At 41.5% G+C, this 20,094-nt stretch overlaps 1 protein-coding gene across 1 annotated transcript in view; it reads right to left on the bottom strand.

Moving 5' to 3' along the window:
- The window catches only part of LOC124574330 (odorant receptor Or2-like), a 131,203-nt gene that overhangs the window by 41,963 nt on the left and 69,146 nt on the right, over window positions 1-20,094 (bottom strand). Inside the window, exon 5 of the mRNA XM_047131148.1 lies at window positions 1,699-1,812. Within this exon, the coding sequence (XP_046987104.1) occupies window positions 1,699-1,812 (114 nt within the window). The remainder of the gene's footprint in view (window positions 1-1,698; window positions 1,813-20,094) is intronic.

Here is a 20,094-nt window from a genome sequence, read left to right as displayed (position 1 = left end):
GGTTCCGATACAGAGGAGACTATATATACATAAAGCGAGAATGTATCTCATTAATTCGACAGTAAATTCCAGACTAATGGCATGTTTTGTGATCTGTCAGAGGCATCTGTGTAAATCACAGTAGCTTGTAAGTAAATTGGAAGATTGCGTTGTAATTGGAAAAGTTCCAACATGATTAAAATAGTATCTCACTGACAGAACAATGGGTGGCGGTAGGACAGAACCCTGTATTAAGCTATCAGGCAGCATCCCACTGAGAACCAGTTATATGCGGTGAGCTTCAAGGTGCCGTCTTAGGGCTCATGCTTTAGGTTGCGTATATCAGTTGCCTTTCATCATTAATATTTCCAGTTGCCAACTTTCTTTTGTCCGTCGGTGATATGAACATTCCAATAAATAGCAAATAAGCATAGTTCTAGAGAGACTGATAAATGGAAGTTTAATGTTTCTAGCCCATTTTTGCCATTACACTTTGAAAAAACACACTATATGCAGCTTAGAACTTGTAAGGGGTTTTCCCCCTCACTGTATGCCTAAAACGTAATTAAAAATTGATAGGAGCTGTTGACAGTGTTCAGTTTTTGCGATTACAACTCGAAAATAAATTCAGCTGAGAAGAGCTTACCACAGAACTGCTGATGCGCCTTGTAATGAGTGAATGATGTCGAGCTGCCAGAAAAAAGAGAAAAATCACCTAGGTATGAATGTTAGCTGTAAGACTTTTAACTTAAGTAGCAATGTACAGAGGAAGTAGCTTTCGCCAGTCAATTAAGTGGTCATACACATTGAGAAACCGCTGATTTCATTCTCACTGATTGAATTTGAGGTAAAAAGGGACGCAGTCACATCCCATTTGTAAGCAAACAACTCCGACCGCTACATATAGAGGCCCTCAAACGGCCTAAGCAAGGCAGAGTTCGGCATAGTTCCAAAGTCCAGCGATCAGAAGAGTTCCAGCCCCTACAGCGGATCCCATATGAGAGAGCATTGAACTGAACCCGGTGTGCTTCACATACGGCTGCGCTAAGGCGGTCACCCAGTTTGGCCCCACGGTCGAGGCGCGCTCTAGCATGCGCGGCCGGTAGCACCCCGTCTACTTCCGCACGTGTTCGACAAGCGCAGCGGCTGGAGCGCGGGAATGGCTTGCGCCCGCTGTTCCTCTCGCTGCTGCACACTTTAGTTCAGCTTGTACGCTAAGAAGGACTTGCAAAGCTTGCCTGTGTATACCTCAGGAATGGGGTTTCTATCTTATATTTGTCTACATGTGCCAATGCCTAAATGTCACATTCATTTTGACAAATACTTGAAGATAAGGGTTTGATTAGAGCAATAGAATCTGGCACTTACATCATTCATGATGTGTAGCATCAAAACCTTTGCAGTGGTATAGTTTAAGGTTGTTTATTTCTATGTAAGTGGAGCACATAAGATCACACAAGTTTTAATGGTTGGAGTACTTATAGCTGTAGGTAAGTTATCAGTACACCCAAGATTTCTCTTCTCAAAACCAGATTTTGATGTTTATTTACGAGAACAAGAAATGTCAGAGAAGTTAGACTACTAACAATATTTATTTGATATATGTTTATTAAGTAATCATCTTTACCATACACTTTAGAAAAGACAAGGACTAGGTAACACTATCATATTTCTTTTTTAAAAGTAGTACAGCAGTCATTCGAGCTTCGTAACACTTACCTGATCTACAACCATTTGGCCAAATATGCAGAACATTCCAGTCTCACACAACAAGGTGGGAATCGAAGTTATTGTTTTCATGGCTTTCCTCAGGCCTCCATCACTCTGTAACATCTAAAGTATCACAAATTAGTACTGTATCAATGAAAATTATGTAGATAATGTACATTGACAAACTCCGAATTTATGAAATCTGAAAAAAATATACATACAGTTCTAACTTAATGTGGAAGTATCAGATAAACTTAAAGTGCATCATTTGTCATAGGATGAATGTTTAAAAGAATGAATATTACGTACGAAACTATAACACATTAAAGAAAAATTGACAATCAAAGGTCACTGAATAACTATTTCAGAAAAATACTGATTGAAACCTGAAGCAGCTGTAATCATACAAGATCAAATGAAGTGTTCTAGTACACAGGTGAAGACCTCAGCGAGAAACTCAGGGTAAGTATCTCTCGACGAGAGTTATTTTTTATTTTTATTTTATTTTTTGTCAGACAACGTGCGTCATAAAAGTAATCTGGATAATTTAGTAACGTTTACGGTGTTGGATCAAGTGGCACTGCAGTTTCCTTGCCCCCAGCACTACACTTCTTTACAAATCCGAGTTCTAAATGAGTTGCTAAAATATATTCATAATGCAGTTTTAAACATGGCTTCTCTCAGGAACTCCATGTAAGTTTCGGCATAGGAATCACACAATCAACTGGTTGCAAATAACTGTTTGATACATTGACCTAGGTTTCGAGACCCCTAAGGATGGCTTCATCAGAATTAAATGTTAGGAAACCCCATCAAATAATACATAGAAATTAAGTTTGACGAACATTATTAATGAAAATGGCAATTGTAATGGCGTACAAAGGTTACGTACGTAAAATTACTTTCTGAGAAAACAGTGGACAAAGTTTCGAGCAGATATGTTCGTCAGAAAATTAAAATTAAACACGTTCAAGCATTTGGCACGTATGCCTTGTTAGGAACATCAGAGATATTATAACAGAAATAATTGAATTAAACATCAGTTAATTACAAAAACAAAATAAAAAGGGGGAGAGCTAAATCTACTTTTGAAAATACAAAAATGTCGAGCAAGTGTAGTATAACAGAGCCATCTATTAGACTATCCAAAAATTACCGATTCGTAAAACACAGGATATTAAAGAATATTTATCCAAACAGCCTATAACGATACAGTCTTCCCGAAGGTTCGTATGAAATGTCTGATACCACCTTTTTTTTATATGCATCCGGAAAGTTATCGGACAATTCATTGCTTCGTAAGGCCTTGTTGTGTGTCTTTACATACAGGGTGGTCCATTGATCCTGACCGGGCCAAAATCTCACGAAATAAGCGTCAAACGAAAAAACTACAAAGGGCGAAACTTGTCTAGCTTGAAGGGGGAAACCAGATGGCGCTATGGTTGGCCCGCTAGATGGTGCTGCCATAGGTCAAACGGATATCAACTGTTTTTTTTAATAGGAACCCCCATTTTTAATTACATATTCGTACAGTACGTAAAGAAACATGAGTGTTTCAGTTGGACCACTTTTTTCGCTTTGTGATAGATGGCGCTCTAATAGTCACAAAAATATGGCTCACAATTTTAGACGAACAGTTGGTAACAGGTAGGTTTTTTAAATTAAAGTACAGAACGTAGGTACGTTTTATTTCGGTTGTTCCAATGTGATACATGTACCTTTGTGAACTTGTCATTTCTGAGAACGCATGCTGTTACAGCGTGATTAGCTGTAAATACCACATTAATGCAATAAATGCTCAAAATGATGTCCGTCAACCTCAATGCATTTGGCAAAACTTGTAACAACATTCCTCTCAACAACGAGTAGTTCGCCTTCCGTAATGTTCGCACATGCATTGACAATGCGCGGACGCATGTTGTTAGGCGTTGCCGGTGGATCACGATAGCAAATATCCTTCAACTTTCCCCACAGAAAGAAATCCAGGGACGTCAGATCTGGTGAACGTGCGGGCCATGGTATGGTGCTTCGACGACCAATCCACCTGTCATGAAATATGCTATTCAATACCGCTTCAACCGCACGCGAGTTATGTGCCGGACTTCCATCATGTTGAAAGTACATCGCAATTCTGTCATGCAGTGAAACATTCTTGTAGTAACTTCGGTAGAAGATTACGTAGGAAATCAGCATACATTGCACCATTTAGATTGCCATCGATAAAATGGGGGCCAATTATCATTCTTCTCATAATGCCACACCATACATCAACCCGCCAATGTCGCTGATGTTCCACTTGTCGCAGCCATCGTGGAATTTACGTTGCCCAATAGTGCATATTATGCCGGTTTACGTTACCGCTGTTGGTGAATGACGCTTCGTCGCTAAATAGAACGCGTGCAAAAAATCTGTCATCGTCAGGTAATTTCTCCTGTGCCCAGTGGCAGAACTGTACACGACGTTCAAAGTCGTCGCCACGCAATTCCTGGTGCATAGAAATCTAGTACGGGTGCAATCGATGTTGATGTAGCATTCTCAACACTGACGTTTTTGAGATTCCCGATTCTCGCGCAATTTGTATGCTACTGATGTGTGGATTAGCCGCGACAGCAGATAGGACACCTACTTGGGCATCATCATTTGTTGCAGGTCGTGGATGACGTTTCACATGTGACTGAACACTTCCTGATTCCGTAAATAACGTAACTATCCGGCGAACGGTCCGGACACTTGGATGATGTCGTCCAGGATACCGAGCAGCACACATAGCACACGCCCGTTGGGCATTTTGATCACAATACCCATACATCAACACGATATCGACCTTTTCCGCAATTGGTAAACGGTCCATTATAACACTGGTAATGTATCACGAATCAAATACCGTCCGCACTGGCGGAATGTTACGTGATACCACGTACTTATACGTTTGTGACAATTACAGTGCCATCTGCCACAAAGCGAAAAAAGTGGTCCAACTAAAACATTCATATTTCTTTACTTACTACACGAATATGTAATAAAATGGGGGTTCCTATTTAAAAACAAAATACGCAGTTGATATCCGTTTGACGTATGGCAGCACCATCTAGCGGGCCAACCATTGCGCCATCTGGTGTCCCCCTTCAAGTTAGACGGGTTTCGTTCTTTGCAGTTCTTTGTTTGATGCTTATTTCGTGAGATATTTGGCCCGATCACTTATCAATGGACCACCCTGTATATCATTCTGTCCTATTTGATAAAAAAACTTGATGTTCGTTGCGAAGGCGTGTGGAATGTTCTGTAAAGACGTGCGCTGTCGTAATTATCGGTGGATTGTTGTCATTGATAAAATTATGTACATATACTAAATTAAGTCCCCACCCCATGAACCATGGACCTTGCCGCTGGTGGGGAGGCTTGCGTGCCTCAGCTATACAGATAGCCGTACCGTAGGTGCAACCACAACGGGGGGGGGGGGGGGGTATATGTTGAGAGGCCAGACAAACATGTGGTTCCTGAGAGGGGTAGCAGCCTTTTCAATAGTTGCAGGGGCAACAGTCTGGATGATTGACTGATCTGGCCTTGTAACACCAACCAAAACGGCCTTGCTGTGCTGGTACTGCGAACGGCCGAGAGCAAGTAGAAACTACAACCGTAATTTTTCCCGAGGGCATGCAGCTTTACTGTATGGTTAAATGATGATGGCGTCCTCTTGGGTAAAATAGTCCCCCATTCGGATCTCCGGGCGTGGACTACTCAAGAGGACGTCGTAATCAGGAGAAAGAAAACTGGCGTTCTACGGATCGGATCGTGGAATGTCAGATCACTTAATCGGGGAGGTAGGTTAGAAAATTTAAAGAGGGAAATGGATAGGTTACAGTTAGATATAGTGGGAATTAGTGAAGTTCGGTGGCAGGAGGAACACGACTTTTGGTCAGGTGAATGCAGGGTTATAAATACAAAATCAAATAGGGGTAATACAGGAGTAGGTTTAATAATGAATAAAAAAAATAGGAGTGCGGGTAAGCTACTACAAACAGCATAGTGAACGTATTATTGTAGCCAAGATAGACACGAAGTCCACGCCTACTACTGTAGTACAAGTTTATATGCCAACTAGCTCTGCAGATGACAAAGAAATTGAAGAAATGTATGATTAAATAAAAGAAATTATTCAGATAGTGAAGCGAGACGAAAATTTAATAGTCATGGGTGACCGGAATTCGGTAGTAGGAAAAGGGAGAGAAGGAAACATAGTAGGTGAATAGGGATTGGGGGTAAGAAATGAAAGAGGAAGCCGCCTGGTAGAATTTTGTACAGAGCACAACTTAATCATAGCTAACACTTTTTCAAGAATCATAAAAGAAGGTTGTATACGTGGAAGAAGCCTGGAGATACTGACAGGTTTCAGATAGACTATATAATGGTAAAACAGAGATTTAGGAACCAGGTTTTAAATTGTAAGACATTTCCAGGGGCAGATGCGGACTCTGACCACAATCTATTGGTTATGAACTGTAGATTAAAACTGAAGAAACTGCAAAAAGGTGGGAATTTAAGGAGATGGGACCTGGATAAACTGACTAAATCAGAGGTTGTACAGAGTTTCAGGGAGAGCATAAGGGAACAATTGTCACGAATGGGGGAAAGAAATACTATAGAAGAAGAATGGGTAGCTCTGAGAGATGAAGTAGTGAAGGCAGCAGAGGATAAAGTAGGTAAAAAGACAAGGGCTAGTACAAATCCTTGGGTAACAGAAGAAATATTGAATTTAATTGACGAAAAGAGAAAATGTAAAAATGCAGTAAATGAAGCAGGCAAAAAGGAATACAAACGTCTCAAAAATGTGATCGACAGGAAGTGCAAAATGGCTAAGCAGGGATAGTTAGAGGACAAATGTAAGGATGAAGAGGCTTATCTCTCTAGGGGTATGATAGATAGTGCCTACAGGAAAATTAAAGAGACCTTTGGAGAAAAGAGAACCACTCGTATGAATATCAAGAGCTCAGATGGTTCAAATGGCTCTGAGCACTATGGGACAACTTCTGAGGTCATCAGTCCCCTAGAACTTAGAACTACTTAAACCTAACTAACCTAAGGACATCACACACATCCATGCCCGAGACAGGATTCGAACCTGCGACCGTAGCGGTCGCTCGGTTCGAGACTGTAGCGCCTAGAACCGCTCGGCCACACCGGCCGGCCATTAAATCCATTGTAAAAGTTTTTGTTACGAAATTTTAACTGTTCATTGAGGATGAAGCTATCATTCTTGGAAAAATGCTTGAAAATCTCGTGATCTTCGAGTATGTGAGGCCTATGACCTTCCTTTTGCCTATGGAAAATGAAAATTTCTCCAACACTTTTGGGCTTGTGACGAGAAATTGAAAGACGATGAGCAAACCTGGAATTATGTACATTAGTGTCTCTTTTTCCCAACAAATGTTCCTTATACTTGACAAAAAAGATTTCAAATGGCTCTGAGCACTATGGGACTTAACTTCTGAGGTCATCAGTCCCCTAGAACTTAGAACTACTTAAACCTAACTAACCTAAGGACATCACAAACATCCATGCCCTAGGGAGGATTCGAACCTGCGACCGTAGCGATCGCGCGGTTCCAGACTGTAGCGCCTAGAACCGCTCGGCCACTCCGGCCGGCATACCTGACACAGAGATTTTCCAGTTTCTCCAATATAATAGACGGGGCACGTATCACAAGTGATGTTATAAATTCCTGAACTATGCCTAGGAGTAACTGTGGCTTTGAGATTGCAAATATGGCAACTTTGCATCCGTATTTTTTAACTAGAGGACGAAAAACTGTTTAGGAAAAATGGGCTTAAAACGGAATACAAAAAAATTTATTGTAGTCATTATTAGAAACAGCACTGAAGCCTAGAGTAGTCACTTTAACATCAGTTTTAATTATGAAGATCTTTTCAACTAACGCCGGCCGGAGTGGCCGTGCGGTTCTAGGCGCTACAGTCCGGAATCGAGCGACCGCTACGGTCGCAGGTTCGAATCTTGCCTTGGGCATAGATGTGTGTGGTGTCCATAGGTTAGTTCGGTTTAAGTTGTTCTAAGTTCTAGGGGACTGATGACCTCAGAATTTAAGTCCCATAGTGCTCAGAGCCATTTGAACCATTTTTTCAACTAACGAGCGATCATAGCCGTTATTAACTGCAATAGTTTTTGTTAAATTCATCTCTTCATCGAGATTGTCACGTGACAATGGTATAGAAACTGTACGATGAATGGCTGAATGGGAAAATGCGTTTTTAGAAGAATGAGGATGCACTGAAGTAGCGGGCACAATCTGATCAGTATTAGGTCAGCATTACTTGCTGGCGCAATAGGAATGCATAGAACAGGAAACGTGCTATCTCCGTCATTGAGGTTTTGGTGGTGTTGCCGAGTAGATGACCAGAAGCAGCGCACTGCCACACGCGCGCTGCATGTTGTATAAATTGGCGTTGATTCGGTAGGAGAAACATTCACAGTCCAGCAATACGACCAGGATTCAGAGGCTCCACCAAATGAGGAGGTAACAGGCAGCCACAAGCTGCAGCCGCAGGTTTGAGTCCTGCCAGAGTGCCGGCTTCCTGCATAAGACCACCCACTGGACTTCGTGCCGCCAACGCAGTAGACCTGCCTTTCCACTCCAACAGCAACCAGACACCTGCCAGAAGGCAGTGGGCCGCTTCCTGGGCACAAGAACCGTCTTCAAATAATACGGTGAGTGCAGCTCTTGCCACTCGCCTCGGTTGCCTGGGTGCGGTCTTTCATCAAAGAGGATTGCAAGATTCCAGTATGCTCCACTGACTTTAGTGCTGTGGCTCACGTAGCTTAGCTGCGGACCTGGCCGAAAGTGCGGACATCAACAAAGCAAGGCACCAGCACATATTGTAGCCAGTTTGACTGGCTAGCGCCCTACCCCTGTGAGGCTGGGGCGTATTTGCCTCACCATGACGCCCCAGAACCAATGTATAAATTGGAAATAAAGGGTTAATTTTGACAGCAGCTTTTTCCTGGGCCTCAGTGGCTTGCTATTCAGTCTTGGCTAAGTGGCCTTCTGACAACGAAGCCGCCCCACAGCGCCACAAAGGTCGGCTACAAAGTGTTGTCAGAAGTACTGACGTCGCCTTCAGTGGGCAGCAGAGGTTGTGTCATCCACGCAGTATTTAAGTGGTGGTACGAGTGGAGAAACAGTTTGTTACTTTTTATTTGTTTGTCAAGCACGGGATATAAGAGGAAGTGTCATCATAACTTGATAGTTACTTCGTTTAGATCAGAAGAGCCGGCTGGTATGTCTGAATTTCGTGGTAACAGTAAAGACCAATGCCAACGGCCTTGCTGCAGTAGTAACATCAGTTCCAGTCAGATCACTGAAGTTAAGCACTGTCATGTTTGGTTAGCACTTGGATGGGTCACCGTCCAGGGCTGCCAGGTGCTCTTGGCAATCAGGGTGCACCCAGCCCTTGTGAGGTCAAGCTACTGGCTTGAGATGTAGTGGCACCGGTCATGAAAGCTGACAACGGCCAGGAGGGCAGTGTGCTGACAACACGCCCCTCTAGATCTGCATCCAATGACGGCTATAGGCTGAGCATGACGTGGCGTTTGGTCGTTACCATTGGGCCTTCCGAGGCTTATTCAGAAGGAGTTTAGTTTTTAGTTTTAGTAAACAGCAGTATTTAGATCCTGTGACGAGTCTGCAGTGTAATCTGCTTGGGCATTCTGCACAGTGTGCTGAATCTGTATCTGTAACTCGTTTTATATGCCACTGTTTTGGAAACGTTGGAACGTAGTGTAGAGAATCTAGACGTTTGAAAATAAGGCGGAAGTTATATCTGTTTTCTTTTTATCAGTCGGTAATTATTTCGTATTTATATTGTATATCAATGAATGATAAAGATGTCACAATGGCAGAGTCGCAGAGGCAGAGTGTCACTGGACTGGAGGCAGTGCAGGCAGTAGTTAATGAGGCACCGCAATGGAGAGCAGAAAATACGGTCTTGCTTAATGAGCTTGCAGCTAAAGATGAGGGGTTAGCGTTGCTCAGGCCACCGAACCTTGTTATAAATCCAGCTGCTGCTAACTTAGTCAATCTCTTTTCTGGAAGGGCATCTGAGTATGTCATGTTTGTGGAGGACCTGACTATATCAACGATTGTTGAAAGTTGGTCAGGTATCCAGTTACTGCAGGTAGAGAGTTACGGTTAGAAAGTTACGGTCAGTGAAAGAGGCAAAGACTTTTGTGAGATGCACGAAAGAGTTGATTGTGGCGGAGACGTTCGAGCAGTTGAGACAGGAGATGCACTCCTGCAGTGGTATAAGAAGCAGAATAGCGGGAGACGTTTGGGAGCAGTTGAGCACTATTACAAAGAGGCAAGAGGAAGATGTGGAAGATTTTGCGAACAGAAAAAGAAAGGTGAATGTTCGAACGTATGAACTAAATAAAACAGAGTGATGAAGCGAATCAAGTTTTGCTGCAGGAGGCTGAGCAGAGGAGTTTGCCACCGGATGCGTCGAGGAGGATGCACATGGGGGTGCCTAGCGCTATCCATTCGGTGGTGATGTTAGCGATGGGCCTTGAAAATTTCGATATGTCGACAGGTGTGAGGGATAGGTGTGGTGATTTCTCTTGTTCTCTGCAAATGTGGGGTGTTACAACTGTGAGTGCACAGGGCGTGTGCAGAAGCAGTGCCGCCAGCCTAGGTGGAGTAGGGGTGGTATGTGTCATCGACAGCATTATGGTAATCATAGTAGGGGTGGACATGGAGGAAGCAAGCAGCCCTTAAACGCAAGAGGGAACCAAATGTCCGCTTAAAGGCGTTTCTGTTAAAATTAGATGCAAAAAGTGTGTATTCATAGGAATAATGTGTAATAGTTGGTTGGTGAAGGGAAGGGAGCATAAATTTTTATTAGACACAGGGCTACATGTGTTGGTAGCCAGTAGGGACCTAGTAGGTCAGAGCCAATCGAACCCACCACGCTATAGATTGCATGATGTTCGTAATAATAATATAAACCCATTGGGGTCAGGAGAAATACATTTTGGGTGGAGGCAGTGGGGTTTAAACAGTGTGTGGGAATAGTGCCTCATGAAAGCGAGGGTTATAGCGTGGCCCTGGTATTAGAGTCTTGCCATCAACATTATACCCTAATTGACTTTTAGCGATGTGCGGTGTAAATTAGAAATAACACATGCCAGTTAGTCGAAGCCATTGCTATTATAGATCTGCTGCGAGATGTGTTCATCATAGTGGGAAATTCGTGTAAAATTGTGTACAAATGCATTAATGTTTGATGTGCTTTGCATAAGTGTAGAGCCATACTTACGCGACGATATATTTTACGCAAACATAACGTTTGGAAGGGAACGATGAATTAGAGTCAGCAAGTTATTTGGCTAAAAGGAGTATTGTGTGTATAAAGGGGAAGGATAGCGGGAAGGTAGCGCCCATTAATATTGTTGACAGTTTTGGAGCTGAAGAAGTAAAGTTGACAAAGGTGATGTTGATAGCGATATTCCAGAGGAGAATTGCTGCACAGAAGGTGTAAGCCATAAAGAACCATAGGACGCCGCTAAGACTGCACTATGCAAGAAGGTGGAGCATCTAAAGGGCGTGGAGAGAACACAAATGGAGGGACTATTGGTGGTATTTGAGGATTTTTGTTTTCCTTAGGGGCTGTTGCCTGTGACGCTCATTACACAACAAAGAATACCGATAGGTAATGAAGCACTGGTGTACCATAAACCACACACGTTACCTTAGTATTTGCAACCGATTCTGGAGGATTTTATTAACCATAAGTTGGCTTATGGGGTAATAGAAGGAAGTGATAATCCATGGGGAGCAGGAATTCTGAGTGTGCCGAAAAAGTATACAGATGGTTCCATGCAATACAGATTTTTGCTGTTATTGCTGCCATCTTAATAGCAAGACTGATATAGAGGCATATCCCATACCCAACATGACAGAGACCATTGATAACTTGGAGAAATAACAGTTTTTACCTGACATGGATTTAAGAAGTGAATACCATCGGTTGGAGATGATTCCAGAGGACTAAAAATAGACAGTTTTTTCTTACCATGGGCCATTATCAGTATTGGAGGATGCCATTCGGGCTGAATAATGCTCCTGAAACATGGACGGAGTGTTGAAGTGGCTGAAGAGTTGCCAATGTCTAGTTTACCTGAATGATATAATTGTTTTCTCAAATGAGTTGGAAGAACATAGAAAAGGTTTGAGAGAACTATTTAAAAGGTTGTGGGCTGCATATCTGATGCTGCGTGTGAAGAATTGTCATTTTGTGTTGAAGAAAGTAAGTTATTTAGAACATGTGAGTAGCTAAGATGGAGTGACAATGGATCCAAGACGTACAGGCAGTGCGAGATTTTCCGGTGCCGAAGATGAGTAAAGAACTACAGTCATTCTTGGAAATCTCAAACTACTATGGGGAGTTTTTAGGGGTTTCTTGATATAGTGTAGTAACTCACACAGCTGTTGAAAAAGGATGCAAAATATGTGTGGACTGTGGAATGTTAGGGGATGTAGAAAAGCTGATGAGCATTTTGATGTTTACATTAAGTTATTTTCCACACTTATACGTCTACAAAACATGATTGTGAAATCTAAGGTAAGCGACAGGCGATCAACAACAGTTATTGCAAATGACTGGAACCTAGCTGAAGTAAAGTACAAAACGTTGTAAGGCTCATACGAATTATTTTATCTCATCTATGATGCTTATCAAATGTCGCAATGCATGCCGTTGACTTTCTAGTTGAGATTACATATTTTTTTAGCGCATGTATGGCACCATTTTCTAACACTACCTTGTGACTTATTGTAAAGAGGACGTTGGTGATGTATAAAGCACAATTGGCCTGTTTTCATCATCTTGCATTTTTTAATATTGCTCTGTGATCGATTCGAGATAACGAGGGAGAGCGGGGTAAGGGGTGAGAGTTGATCTGTACATCAAAAACAATGTAATCTGCCACAGTTTTTAAGCATCATTTTAACACTAGGCTCAGACTGGTTGGAAAGAGTAGGGGATATGAAGCACACAACTGGTCTATTTCCAACATTCTTAATTTTCAATACTGCACTGTGATTGGTGGGAAAGAGGCGGAAAGGGGGAGAGGACTTTTAATTTCCCGTTAACACAATTGGGCTATTTCTGCACCTTGGATTTTTCATTGGGTCCTTCATTTTTATTACCGCACTATTATTGCCTGGAGGTAAGGAGGGAGAAGAGGAAAGGGGGCTCTCTCATAAGGATGTTGACGTCACTGACAAAGAGGATGAGCATGAATACAAAGTCATCGATGATGTCGTGCTTGACCGTCAGGATGACGTGATTATCCGAAGTTCAATGATCACGTTCACGCTCAAAACGCACCAGAATGCCCAGGTAAAATGACTGTAAGGATTCTAGCTGTGTCCAATAATACTGACGTATACTATTTGTGAACAAGCACAAAAAGAGAAAATCGCCTAAGAAAAACGTTTTTAGCAAAGAAAATTAAAATGTTTGAAGAAAAAACAGTTACAAAGGTAATGACCTACTAATCCGACTAAAAAAAATCACCATCTAAGGTAAAGAATAAACATCAAATACAATTACTATATCAGTGTGGATCATAGACAACTTTACAGTGATACACCACATCAAAAAATTAAAGATACCGTGCGCATATTAGATGCAGTTTGAACAAAAACTAGGAAAACTAGTAACAACTTTATCAGAGAATAACTTTAACTTGTATCAGAGACTAGTTAAACAAGAAATTTAGTGGTAACAGCGGCAACAAAAATGAGACGGGTTCTCTACCTGTTGGAATACACAAAAAACTTACAGTCGCCTATTGTTTTTTTTCTGTCAAGTTAATTTAGACTCACAAGTGTAACTATGTTATCTTTTATTACATTTAATTTGTAGATCTATATAACCGTATGTACTTGAGTGCCACGTGCCGGCTCTTACTTCAGCCTGCGCGATTGCGTACAGAGATCATTTATATTACGGTTTTGAATTAGCATTACTGAGGTTAGCACGACTGGACGCACGAGCATTTTATTTTGGTTTCAACAACTCATATGGTGTAACGATAGCCTTTTTACATTTTCGTTTAACTACGATTTTTATTAGCCATGGTAGTTCTTCCTTTTAAGTTTGTCACAGCTGTTAACTTTATATTTCACGTTGTACTATTTATTATATATTTGTTATTTATTATATATTATTATTTATTATAGATTTTATATTATATATTATATATATTATATTTATTATATATTTGTCTGGTTCATGTATTCTTATAGGTCTTGCACCAGTGTCACTATTATAATACTGTTACAATTAAAAAAAATTTTCACTTAACTCGCCTCTTATATAAGTACGACTTATTGCATAGCAAGGTTTTTATCGGTACATCTAGTGTTTGTTCAGCTTGCATCTTATACAAGAATAGGGGATGTTTAAAAATTTTTCCTTCAGTGTAGCTTTTTAAGGCTATATACAATTCAAGTTCAGATGATGTTTGAGTATGTTGTTCATTCTGTATGTTATATGTTGACAGTTTTATAATGAGTGATTGTTTTTTAGATTTTGTTTGTTTCATTCAGATATTTTAAAACTGTGGATTACTTTGTACAAATAAACTACTTTGTGTATTCCAACAGGTATAGAATTAGTCTCATTTTTTGTTGTTGCTGTTACCACTAAATTTCTTCTTTAACTTGTCTCTGATACAAGTGTGTGTTATTGCATTATACAGTTATTACTGGTATATCCAGTTTTTGTTCAGTTTGCGTCTAATAAGAGCATGGTATGTTTTAAAAAAATTCTGTTGGGTAACACTGTAAAGATTCGGTCTGAATGTAGTCGAGCCGTGGGTTAGTAGTATTTGTGTGATGGCGTAGTGGGTTGGAATCTGGATCTGGTATTGCATATTTATGATGGAATGAAATGCAAATAGTCATGATGAACTGTAGTGACTATTTTTTAAAATGTTTTTTTCGAATTATGCAAAGTGTTTTGACTGATGTTACGAAATGAAAAAATCGCCATACATTAAAAAAGGTGTACTGGAAAAAAAGAGTTCCTGCTTCATTATTTCATTTCTCTGTACATATATGAAAGGAACAACGCATTTCTCTGGTAAGAATCGAGACCATCAACAAGACTACCTGCCGTAGAAGAAATCTACGTCAAAGAGACCAAAGTTAAGCAACCTTCATTGTTTCTAACAGCCACTTGCTCATTTTCTATTGCCACACAAATAGCCGCATTGTTCATAAATGCCCAATTTGGCATATTGTTTGTTGGTTGTAAGATAACTGAAGCCAGCAGAGCGAGGAGCTAGTTAAAAGCTTTACATGCACAATCTGCTGAAAAACTGAAGTAGTCTGGTAATGTGTGAATAAGAAGCAGTTTTTTGAAGCCATGAACACTTTTCTCCTAGACAAATCCAAAAAAAGTAGCTTGAATAATACATATTAAATAGATGAAAGAGCTAAAAATCATAGGACACTCTCAAACAAATGAACAGCCTGTGTGTTTTAGCTTCGTGCTTTTCATACGTACATTCAAGTTTTACCTATAGAATTCTTTTATGGGGAACAAATGTACAAAATATTGACACCGTTTCCAAACTATAGAAATGGGACATAAGGATAATAATGAAAACTAGTACTCGATCTCTGGGTAAACATCTGTTCAAAATGCCATGCATTTTTAACTATACCTTGTGAATGCATTTAGCAGTCAGTTGTGCACATCAGAAATAACATTGATAATTAGTGCACAAATAGCTCTGTCCATGACCATGGAACAAGATCTAAACTAAACTTACATGTACAAAAAAGTAATAAACATAAAACTCACAACAGCAGTTTTTATAAAGAAATAAAAACGTACAACAAATGCCCAAGGAAATTAAATAGATTACTAAAACCTACTTATTTAAAACGACAGTCAAAAAGTACCTGCTAACTAATACACTGAGGTGACAAGTCATGGGATACCTCCTAATATCGTGACGGACCTCCTTTTGCCCAGCGGAGTGCAGCAACTTGACACGTCGGTGCAAGCTCCTGCAGAAATATTGAGCCATGCTGCCTCTATAGCCGTCCATAATTGTGAAAGTGTTGCCAGTGCAGCATTTTGGCACGAACTGTTCTCTCGATTATGTCCCATAAATGTTCGCTCGTAATCTTTTCGGGCGATCTGAGTGACCAAATCGTTCGCTCGAATTGTCCAGAAAGTTCTCCAAACGAATCGCTGACTACTGTGACCCAGAGTCATCGTGTCATCCATAAAAATTCCATCGTTGTTTGTGATTGGGAACATAAAGTCCATGAACGGTTACAAATAGTCTCCAAGTACCCGAACACAATGAGCTGTTCAGTTGAACCAAAGGACCCAGTCCATTCCATTTAAACATATCCCGTACTATTACAGAGTCTGTATCAGCTTGCACGGTGCCTTGTCCGCAACTTAGGTCCATGACTTCGTGGGGTCTGCGTCACACTCGAACTCTACCATCAACCTTTAACAACTGAAATCGGGACTCATCTGACCAGCCACAGATTTCCGGTAGTCTGGGGTCCAAACGATACAGTCACGAGCCCAAGAGAGGAGCTGCAGGCGATGTCGTATTGTTAGCAGAGGCACTCCCGTCGGTCGTCTGCTGTCACAGCCCATTAACGACAAATTTCGCCGCACTGTCCTAACGGATATGTTCGTCGTACGTCCCACATTGATTTCTGCAGTTATTTCAGGCATTGTTGCTTGTCTTTTAGCACTTACAACTCTGTGCAAACGCCGCTGTTTTCGGTCGTTAAGTGAAGGCTGTCGACCACTGCGTTACCCAGAGAGAGAGGTAATTACCGAAGTTTGGTATTCTCGGCACGCTCTCGACTCTGTGGCTCTCGCAATATTGAATTCCCTAAAGATTTTTGAAATGGAATGTCCCATGCATCTAGCTGCAACTACCATTCCGCGTTCAAAGTGTACTAATTGCTGTCACGCGGCCGTGATCACGTTGGACACCTTTTGACATGAATCACCCAGTACAAACGACAGCACCACCAATGCACTGCCCTTTTATACCTAAAGAGAGCGATATTATAGCCATTTGTTTTTGTGTATATTGGTATCCCATGACTTTTTTCACCTCGGTGTACACTCAGCTCAGTGAAGGATTACTTAGACTACACAAAGTAAGCACAAAAAAAAAATAATAATAATAATAAAACGTCTATCACTTCAAGTAGCACTTTCACACTATTTTCTATCCGTTTTATCTCTTCCTTTACTTTTCTGTTGCTGGAAAAACGTACTACAAAAAGCTAAGCAATGTATAACTTCAGCCAGTTGTGAAATTACGCTGTCACTTACGAAATTGGAGTGCGCGAAGACCCTCAAGCAACAATAAAAATTTATGGCATTCATAACTGTGAAATCAGTTCTCTTTGTTGAGAAGAAAGACAACGATTTCCTGACTACACTGATGACTCAACATACACTGACAGAAGAAAAATCGCAGTGCCAACAAGGAGTTGTGCGACACAGACCAAAGTAGGTAGGCGTGTTTCTACATCTGAAAGATGGTGTCTGCCGCGCGGGATTAGCCGAGCTGTCTTGGGGCGCTGCAGTCATGGTCTGTGCGGCTGGTCGCGGCAGAGGTTCGACTCCTCCCTCGGGCATGGATGTGTGTGTTTGTCCTTAGAATAATTTAGGTTAAGTAGTGTGTAAGCTTAGGGACTGATGACATTAGCAGTTAAGTCCCATAAGATTTCACACACATTTGATTGTGACAAAGATGATGTCTATTCAAATTTCGTGCCACTCGCATAAGCTAGTAGCGCCATTATAAGGATGCAAATGACGTTTGCTTTAAATACACGTTGTAATGGTCTTAGTTACATTGGAGACTGGACATGGTGAGTTGATGTTAGTCGAAAATGCCTTTAAGGTGAAAAAGACGCCACTACCAACACCTCACTGAGTTTGAACGAGGTCGAGTAATAGGGTAACGAGAAGCTGGATGTTTCTCTTGCGATATTAGAGAATGACTTGACAAGAATATAGTTAGTCACTGTACATGTTTACTGGCAACGGTGGCCACGAGAATGTACTGTCGCAAGAAGACCGGGTTTCGGACGGCCACGTGGCACTACTGAGACGGAAGACCATCGTGTTCGGTGCATGGGTCCGGCACATCGTAATGCATCTGCAGCACAATTTGACCAACACTTGGCACCACTATGACACAACGAACTGTTACAAATCGATTACTTTAAGGACAGCTCCCGTGAGAGCTCATGGATAGGAGGTTGGAGGTGTGTTGTGTTTCCTGATGAAAGCCGGTTCTGTATCGGTGCTAGTGATGGCCGTGTATTCGTAAAAAGGAGACCAGTTGAGGACCTACCAGAAACCTGTCTATATGGTAGACTCACTCGACCTATACCTAGAGTTTTTGTCTGGGGTGCGATTTCGCATGACGACTGCCCACTGCGAGACTGAATGCCGATTGGCCGCACGACGCGATAAGGAAAGTATGTAATCGGAGCGCAGACGAATGACCTATAACACACGTGTCTTGACACCTGTGGACGTTATTGTGCACCGACTGCATTCCTTCATGCTTGATGTCACCCCTATAGCGACGACATGTTCCAGCGTGATATGTAACTGTACAACAAGGCCAGAATACATAAAGTGATTTGAGCAGCATGACAGTGAACTCAAGTTTATGATTCGGTCATCGAATGTGCCTTGTTTGAAACCAATGTAGAACATCTCAGACACTATCAGGTACCAAACCCGCGCCCAGAAACCACCAGCCCATACTTTGAGGAAATTACCTGGCCTGTGAGTAGATATCTACAGGCACATACCTCCAGAAACCTGCGGAGGACCTGAATGATCTTTGCCTTGCAGGATCGCTGCTTTACTGGCAAGGTGAATCCACCATAGGTCTACATCTACATCTGCATACTTATTCCGCAAGCCACAGTGCAGTGCGAGGCGGAGGGTACCCTATACCACTCACTACTGTCGCGCGGAGTGGGCGCGCGGTTAGGGGCGCCATGTCACGAATTGCGTGGCCCCTCCTGCCGGAGGTTCGAGTCCTCCCTCGGGCATGGGGGTGTGTGTGTGTGTGTGTTATCGTTGGCGTAAGTTAGTTTAAGTAATGTGTAAGTTTAGGGACCGATGACCTCAGTAGTTTGGTCCCTTAGGAATTCACACTCATTTGAACATTTTGAACCAGTCACTACCAGTCACTTCTTTTCCTGTTCCACTGTAAACAGAGCGAGGGAACTACCACTGTCTATATGTGTGCGCATGAGCCCCAATTTCTCTTATTTTCGTGGTCTCGTCATGAAATGTACGTTGGTGGCAGCAGAATCGTTCTGCAGTCATCTTCAAATGCTGTTTCTCTAAATTTTCTCAATAGTGTTTGTGGAAAAGAGCGCCGCCATCCCTCCAGGGATTCCCATTTGTCTTTTGACTCATCAACGTAACACTTCTGTGTTGTTCAAACCTACCGGAGCTTCGATTTCTCCCTTCAATCCGATCTGGTGGGAATCACAAAAACTCAAGTAGTACTAAAGAATGGCTCCCACTAGTGTGCTATACGCGGTTTCCTTTACAGATGAACAACAGTTTCCTAAAATTCTCCAACCAAACCGAAGTCAAACTTTCGACATGACTTCATCGTTGGGCTCGCGCACTGTAAAGGGAAGTGAGTTTTTGCACGGTGGCTAAGGTCACAGATTCGATATTTTGCGCCTCATGTTCAAATATTACGTTTTCTTTTTTCTTTTGTTGTTGTAGAAGTATGTCACATCAATACTTTTTGTGACATCATAAAATGCAATTGAATTATTGACTACAGAAATAAGAATTTAAAATCTTATTAAAATAGACTGTATCGTTACAAATCTAATATAATCCTATATCATTAAAAGTAATTGAATATTAAAAACATAAAATGTCTCGTCTTTCAATTTTTGCTTTGATTTTCACTTTTATGCTTCAAGAGAAGTGTATTCATAAAAACTTGGAAGTTAGGAGCACCATAAGCAATGTGGGAAGGCACGATACCACAGTCACATTTTTTTGGGTGAATGTTATTAGGAAGACAATCTCGCGATCTGTCGATAATTTCGCACTACACGACGCAGAGCGAAGCGTTTTCTCGGAAACTGGAGCCTACAACTGATTATAATCAAGGTGTGTATTTTAATTACATCGCTTCTACTTGTGATTTCTCTTTTCTGCGCGTTGAAACTAGAGCACTTTTGTAATCGTGAATGTATTGTTTACATGTCGGTAAGAGTATACATCACAGGGCTTATATAACAGCATAAGCATTGGCGAAATTACCTTTACTGAACAT

Source organism: Schistocerca americana, chromosome 1 (assembly GCF_021461395.2).
Source record: "Schistocerca americana isolate TAMUIC-IGC-003095 chromosome 1, iqSchAmer2.1, whole genome shotgun sequence".
Classification (NCBI taxonomy): Eukaryota; Metazoa; Arthropoda; class Insecta; order Orthoptera; family Acrididae; genus Schistocerca; species Schistocerca americana.
This window is presented reverse-complemented; position numbering and strand designations above follow the sequence as displayed.